Source organism: Lipotes vexillifer, unplaced genomic scaffold (assembly GCF_000442215.2).
Source record: "Lipotes vexillifer unplaced genomic scaffold, Lipotes_vexillifer_v1.1 scaffold97, whole genome shotgun sequence".
NCBI lineage: Eukaryota > Metazoa > Chordata > Mammalia > Artiodactyla > Lipotidae > Lipotes > Lipotes vexillifer.
Genome location: NW_006775688.1, coordinates 1 through 8181, shown reverse-complemented (window position 1 = coordinate 8181; position 8181 = coordinate 1). Strand labels below are relative to the sequence as shown.

General features: G+C 43.1%; 1 protein-coding gene across 1 annotated transcript in view; it reads left to right on the top strand.

Annotated features, from left to right (window-relative positions):
- Positions 1-1670, top strand: part of RNASEL (ribonuclease L) — a 13813-nt gene extending 12143 nt beyond the window's left edge. Inside the window, 3 exon segments of the mRNA XM_007450125.1 lie at positions 708-838; positions 1491-1609; positions 1612-1670. Coding sequence (XP_007450187.1) covers positions 708-838; positions 1491-1609; positions 1612-1670 — 309 coding nt within the window.
- Positions 1671-8181: the final 6511 nt, after the last annotated feature.

Below are 8181 nucleotides of genomic sequence, written 5' to 3'. Positions count from 1 at the left end.
TTGTGGCCTCTCCCGTTGCGGAGCACAGGCTCCGGACGCGCAGGCTCAGCGGCCATGGCTCACGGGCCCAGCCGCTCCGCGGCATGTGGGATCCTCCAGGACCGGGACACGAACCCGTGTCCCGTGCATCGGCAGGCAGATTCTCAACCACTGCGCCACCAGGGAAGCCCAGGAAGGCATTATTAATATGAGAGCAGCTGCCCTGGGACACCTCGGGACAAGGAGAAACATGTAACCTTTGGAAACATAATTACAAACAAAACAAAACAAAGAACAACCACACTCACTATGGCAATGGCTGCAACGCCTGGTTTCAGTCAGGAAAACCCTCTTGAAGGAGGAGATGTAATCAAGTATGAATTTGGAAGGGTGGCCACAAAGATAGTGCTACTGTATAGTATAGTGAGCAAATTTCCTGTATAGTAGCCGATTTCCTAAACCATGTTTTAATGTAGTTAATTTCTATGAAAACAATTATCTTGGAAGATAGATACACGAATTTGAAGTTATTTATAATTCCACATCCAAACACAACTACAGTTAGCGTTGTGGTGTACGGTGCTTACTTCCATTCTTTTCTTTGTATTAATTTGCTTTATTAGTTAGTGGAAATTTTGACATATATTCAAATTTGTATTCTGCCTTTTTGTATTAACATTCAGGATTTATTTTGTGTTGCTACCACATTTTTGTGTAATTTTTTTTAGATTGACAAATTTGTGATGGAAAAAATGAATAAGTTTTATGAAAAAGGCAATGTTTATCAGGACACCGTGGGTGACCTGCTGAAGTTCATCCGGAACTTGGGAGAGCACATTGATGAAGTAAAGAATAAAAAGTAAGTCATGTATGAGAAGTCATGTATGAGATGAGAATAATCTTAAAAATTCAGTTCTAAATTTATATCTGCTATTTGATAGAAAGAAGAAAATTTATTTTGATGAAAGTCATTCTTCCTTCTGTTTGGAAAAGGGCTATCACAAGGGTCTTACAGTCAACAGTGGACATGCCCTGCAGGTTCTCCTCTTCCTTTTCAATTTTTGCTGAGTCCCCTTTAACAGTAGGCTAGCAATTGTTGTGTGAAGAAACACAGGGGGCTGCGTGGCTGGGTAAAGCGAATGTAGCATTAGAAGAGTAGCCCCGTGTTAATCCAATTAGCTTTTGCTACCAAAATTCTTAGCTGTAAACTCACAAAAAACTTGCAGTTTTGAGGGCTTTTTTGGATTTCAGCATTGTAGATAAGGGATCATGGGATTGTATTATGTTCATTTTATGGATAATAAAACTGAGGTTCATAAAACTTAAGTTGCCAAAGTTTAGTCCATTAGTTGAAGAGTCAGGAGATGAATCTTGCTCTGTCAGATTCCAAAGTCCTCATTTATTCTGCTATAGAAACCAGGGGAGCAAAAAAGATTTCCAGGGCCATATGCTATAAAGGGGGGATGCAGAGTTTGGGGCAAGCATATCAAAATATTTATGTTTCATTTCAGGATGAAGTCAAAAATTGGAGAACCTTCCCAGTATTTTCAGGAGAAATTTCCCGATCTGGTCATGTATGTCTATAGGAAACTACAGAACACAGAATACAAAAAGCATTTTCCAAAAACTCACATCTAAATAAGCCTAGGTGTGATGGAGGTGGTGGTGGTGAGCAGGCTGGCCAGCCCTAGTGCCTTTTGAATTCAGCGAAGTACCTTTTTGCTGTGTAATCCTGGGCGAGTCACAACTCTCTGGGCCTCTTGACATTTTTTTTTTTTTTTTGGCCACGCCACGTGGCATGTGGGATCTTAGTTCCCCCACCAGGGACTGAAGCCATGCCCCGTGTAGTGGAAGCACGGAGTCCTAACCACTGGACCACCAGGGAATTCCCTGAGCCTCTTGACTAACCTGGTTGCTTGTGAGCAGTGAATTGGATAGCTGATGTGTCAGTTCCTGGTGCCGTGCTCAGCATTCTCCACGTTTATAACAACAAAAAAGCATATGCTCAAACTACTCTAGTCCTTTTTAAGGGTAAAGCTTGGCAGGAGCTGGGAGAGCATCCTGCTAAGATTCCTCTTGTCAACTGCACCAAAGGAGTGAGTCCCTAAACCTCTAATGCTTTATGTTTTACATCAATTATCTCATGTAATTCTCCCAACAACCTTGCAAGATAAGATTAATATCCCCTTTTAGGAACTGAAGAGCCTGAGAGACTCAGGGAAATTGAACTACTTGCCCCAGATTATACAACTTGCACAGAGCGTAGTATAAATGGACTTGGTGTTATTGTTACCTCTCACTCGGCACCTTAGAACTTAATTACTAGCTCAGAGCTCTTCTACCTGAGACCCAAAAGGTCAAATGGGCTCTGGGTGGCTCATTGATTCATACAGTATTTGTTGAGCACTAACTAGTATAAGTCTAAGCACCAACTGTATGAAATGCATTCCTTCTAGAATTACCTGTGTTGGTTTTCTATTATGTTAAGGCTGTATTTCTCAACTGTAGGCAATCTTGCCCTTCAGGGGCCATTTGGCAGTTAAAATATCTGTCAAAGCTGAGGGTAGGGGGTTGTACTAGCATCTAGTAGATAGAGGTCAGGGATGCTGCTGAACATTCTATGATATACACAGGATAGCACCGCCGAAAAACAGAATTATCCAGAAGAACAGAATTATCAGTGACACTGAGGCTGAGAAGTTCTGCCTTAGCGGGCTGTGCTACCTTTGAACTGGCTGGGAGCCCAGAACTGTGGATTGTGTGGTTCACCTCACAGAGGAGTGATTCGAGTTTGATGTCTTACTTTTGGATCTGCAGTGAGACAGTTCCAGTTTCACCCCCTCGGGAAGTCCTCTGAATGCCCTCATTTTCCACACCCCTGTCTGAGTGTCCTCTCTGGCTCCCTAGCACCCGTGGCCACACCAGAGCATGTTTCTCTCCACCCAGAGCATGATTCTTCCCCACTGGAATGATATACATATAATAGGCTCCTTAGGGCCAATGATATATATATTTTTTGATGTGTATCGTACAGCCTAGCAAAATGTCTGCCACATGGTAATGACCAATAAATATTCATTGAAAAATGAATGATCCATCTTCATTCATGAGTAATAATGCTAGGACACATTTTGATGGTGTTTTATAATTTATAAATTACACCTGCATATTTTACTTCTTTTAGTTTTCAAAATAATCCTGTAAGATAAGTGCTGTGACCCTCATTTTGCAGATGAGGAAACTAAGGTTAGAGACGTGTTGATTTACTCTAATGCATAGGATGTATCATTGTCTGAATTTGAAAAGATTTTCTGGCATGAAGTCTGATGTTCTTTCCATTTATCCTCACTGTGGTAGTGAGGATGAAGCTTTGTAATGAGAGGAGCTGGGAGAAAAAACAGTGTCTTAGGTTCTTTCTGAAAAGGAGATGGTCTTGACTTCCCTGGTGGTCCCGTGGTTAAGGCTCTGCACTTCCAGTGCAGGGGGTGCGGGTTCGATCCCTGGTTGGGGACTAAGATACCATATGCCGCAGGGCATGGCCAAAAATAAATAAATAAACAGAATTGAAAAAGGAGGTGGTCTAAAAAGGCTGTCGCTGAATGAAATTAACAAGTACTGGAAGAAACAAACTTAAGACTTTTCTTTAAGGTTTTAGGAGCAGCAAGGTTGCTTTAAGTTTTAGAAGTAAGATTTGTTTTTCTGATTTGTAGTGAGTACTTGGATATGACAATCAAATGCCCATTTGTAAAGCATATTCAATAAAACTTTGAATTACCTGAATGTCTGATTTTCTCTGAGTGACATTTCTACTTTAGAGAGTAGTGATATCTACAATAGAAAATGCTCAGTGATTAATTCCTGGGTAAGTTTTAAGAAAGGCATCCTGCTCTTTAATAATGGGAAAAGGAGCCTAATTTCAGCTCTCCATTAATTCGGGAACAATACGCACCTTGGGGGTCCTTGTAGAAAAGGAAGGGTCTGATCATTGTACTCTCTACTTTAATCCTCTAAGGGTTTCTGTGGACATGCTGCAAATATTTCTTATTCAGTTGCCATTATCACAAACATTTAATTGAGCTTGTAGTTCATGTTAGGTACTGTGTTAGACAAAGTGATTCTGTGCTTGGGCTTGTCAAGCAGAAGTGCCAGTTACACAGAGACAAGGGGAGCTTGCCTGCCTAGAATGCACTGAACAAGCAACATAGGAGAGGAAAATTATGGTAAGAATAATAGTTACCACCTCTTGAGCACCTACTGCTTTCCAGAGCCTAATGCTTTTATATATGACATCCCATAACAAACATGACAATGCCATAAGATGTAATTATTCCCATTTTACAGAAGAGGCAACTAATGCTCAGAAAGGATTGCTAAGTTGCCCAAGTTCATATGGGTAGTAAGTGGAAGAGCCAGGGTGCAAACCCAGGTCTGCAAGTCCAAAGGGTATGGTTTTTCTGGAGAGCCAAAGATGGGGAGTTCAGGTAGGCTGGATGGTCTTTGTGAGCGTGTGTATCGGGGCTTTCATCCATTCCTTCCTATTAAAGCCTAGGAGGTCAAGGTTACCGATGGCCTTCATAGCAACCAAATCCAATGGTCCTTCTCTGTCTTCATCAACCTCACACCACAGTTGATTCAGCTGACTACTCTTTGGCTCTTGTACCTGTCTTCTTTAGCACCTGCAGCACCACACTTACCTGCTTTTCCTCCCCAATGGTTGCTCCTCCACAGTGTCCTTTGCCAGCTGCTTCTCTGCTCAACCCCTAAACATTGAGTGCCTCCGAATTAATCCTCAAGCAATTCACTTTTCCTCTTTTCTCTGTGGATGATCTTTTCAAGTGCCGTGACAAGTATCATCATAAATAGACAGATGATATCCATGTTCTGAAATTTATCCACATAATTGCCTACAAATTATCAGTCTTGTTTGCTTCTTTTTTCCCATACGCCCTACATCCAATCTATTAATAGGTCCAGTTGGTTCTCTCACCAAAATAAATTCTAAATCTGTTCACAACCTTTTGTGTCTGCTGTGCTCAAACTACCGTCATTTCTCATTTGGACTGAAGCATGAGCCTTGTAACTGACTATTGTGCTTTCATCCTCATGCCCCATCTTTTCTCCACAAAGTGATCTTGAAAAAATAGTCCATGGTGAGAAACTGAAATGAGCTCTTCCCCCGGTCCCTCTTTCAGCCTTGCACATGGCCAGACCCCCATTAGCTCAGTGTGAGTGAGGAAAAATGGTGACCAGTGAGATGAGTTGGGCCCTGATTATGCGGTGCTTTTGAAGCTAGGCACCAGACCCTCTAGTGACATTCATCAAGTGATATGGGATAGACATAGAAGTATGTGTATAATCGACAGATCAAAGTTACCCTCCAACGAAGGCCCCTTGCCTTCTATGGTCCCTAGCTGACAGCGATGTTCCCAATACATATCAGTATATTGAAGGAGGGAAGTGAGTACAATGGGTGATTTGTTACAACATTTTACTCAGTGGGATCTCCTGAATCTTAACATTCCCTGGTTTCCTTTTTCCTTTGGCTAGTTGAGCTGAGAATGATGTTGTCAAATCAACCCTAGATGGAAATCTTATTCTTTCATTCTTTCAACAAATATTTATTATATGCCTACTAAGTGCCGAGTACCATTCTAGGTGTTTGGGATACATCCACAAACAGAACAAAAATCCCCGCCCTCTGGGCTTCCCTGGTGGCGCAGTGGTTGAGAGTCCACCTGCCAATGCAGGGGACACGGGTTCGTGCCCCGGTCCGGGAAGATCCCCCATGCCGCGGAGCGGCTGGGCCCGTGAGCCATGGCCGCTGAGCCTGCGTGTCCGAAGCCTGTGCTCCGCGATGGGAGAGGCCACAACAGTGAGAGGCCCATGTAACGCAAAAAAAATAATAAATCCCTGCCCTCAAGGAGCTTATACTCTAGCAGAGGAGAGAGACAATAAACAATAAGCATAATAAATACATTCTCTAGTGAGAATGAAAGTTATAAGCATTACAGGAAAAAATGAAAAAGGAAAGGAGGATGTAGGGAGAGCTAAGACAGGGGTGGATGAGTGGGCATTGGGCCATAAGGGTAGCCTTCAATGAGGAGGTGAGAGCTGCCCAGAGACTTGAGGTGAAGGGAGGTCCATGTGAATACATGGAGGAGGAGCCTTCCATGTATTCAGCAGCGTGAACAGCCAGTGCAAAGCCTTGAACTGGGAATATGTCCACTATATCTGAGGAACTGCAGGGAGGCCAATCTGGCTGCAATGAGGGAGCAAGAGAGAAGCAGGAGATGAGGTCAGAAAGGCAATGGCGCCAGGTCTCTAGGACCTGGAAAGGCATTTTAGGGGCACTGGATTTCACACTGAGATGGGAGCCATTGGTGGTGGTGGTGGGGAGGGTCAGCGAGCAGAGGAATGACATGAACTAACAGAAGTTTTAAAAAGCTCACCCTGGCTGCTGGGAGCAGAGAACAAGAGCAGCAGTGAGGAGACTGATTCAGAGATGATTTCAATAGCCAGGCGAGAAATGATGGTGGCTTAGGCCAGGTGATAACAGTGAAGGTGGTGCTACCTTTGATTCTGAACACATTGTAGGCAATTTGGCTGTCATTAACTCTCTCATTTCTGGCTGCAGTGAGACAAACAGCCCAGCCCATCAGACTCCTGCTTGTTGCTCTTGGTTCCGATTTTTCAGCTTAAGATTTCACCACAACACAGCCTGAGCCAACCATACATCTAAGGCTATGAAGGCAGCCCATATTTGTACCTTACTGTAGGACTGACAGGCACAGGATGCTGTGCAACCTAGCTGCCCAGGTTTCTCCCCAACACACCCGCGGGCTTACCTCTTCCCGGGGACTGAACGAAACTGATGAACTCCTGACAGAGAATGTAATGGAAACACAAGTTGGTCTTATAGAAGAAAGGTAATCGGTATTTTTCCAACCAGGTCAATAATCCTTTGTACTTTGCAATCTAGAGTCCAAACAAACAAGAACAGAAAAGAGAAATGGAACTGAATTGCTAAGAAATGCAGCTTAGCAAGGGACAATAAATAATCTCATGCTTGTAGTATTTGGCCCAGAGGAGAGGTGCGTTGATTAAAAATAGTATCTAAGGGAGGCAGAGATTGGGGTTGAGGTTCTCAAAGGACTGATTGGTAGGAAAGGAAAGGCTTGTCTTTTCATCAGAAAAATCTTTCTCATTCCTGGGTGAGGTTGTTTAAGAAAAGGTCAAAGTAAAAAAAATAAATCTAAGTTTTGCTTGAGAGAAGAGAAGCAGGAGAGATTTTGGTCTGTTGTGTCAAGTCATAACTCTACTCAACTTGCTTCTTTGTAAGCACACTTACAATTTCTCACAAGCTCCCAACCCATATCACCTACACAACACTACAAAAACACACAAACACTCACACATAACATCATTTAGAATATGGGACGGATCCCTGAAGGATGTAACTACCAGAAAAGGAAAATAAAATTTTAAGTCTTGGGGTTCTCCTAAGGAAACCAAATATAAGAATCCGAGTGGAGTGTCTTTCTCAGCTCTCCAGATACCAGAGAAAAATAAAACCTTGTTGTGAGAATGGCTGAATGATCTTTCTGAGGCCACATGTCACAGGTGGGGCATGAGGAAGCCATTGATGAGTCCAAGGTCTACAGAGTGGAAAAGGAGAACAGGAAGGGGGGAAAAGGAGAAGAGAAAGACAGTGAACAAGGACAAGGAAAAAACATATAAAGAGAAGAAAACATTGGGGGAAAGATATGTCTCATGGTCAAGTAGTCATTAGGAACTGTCGAGTGTCATCTTGATTTCAGATACACCTTACAATGCAAATAATTGCTATGTGGCCCATGGGCTGCACTGCCTATCCCACACTCATGGCAAGCATTGCCAACCAATTCTCAGACTCTCTCTGGCTTAGGTGTGGCCTGTGAGTTCTTCTCAACACAGTCCTCCAAGCATCTACTACCAAATGACCACAGTGGACACGAGAGGTTAATCCCTTTTGAAACCATGGACTACAACATAGAGGAAAGAACTCAGCAGCAGTTGCTTGCCCAAGTGGTAAAAACGCAAAAAGCAGAAATGTCTACCTGGCTTGATGCTGTTTGTCCTACTTACCTGCTTTATAGTTTCTTCCACAGTCACCCTCAGGAGCTCCTATCTCTCTCCCTCTCCGAATCCACACATCAAATTCAG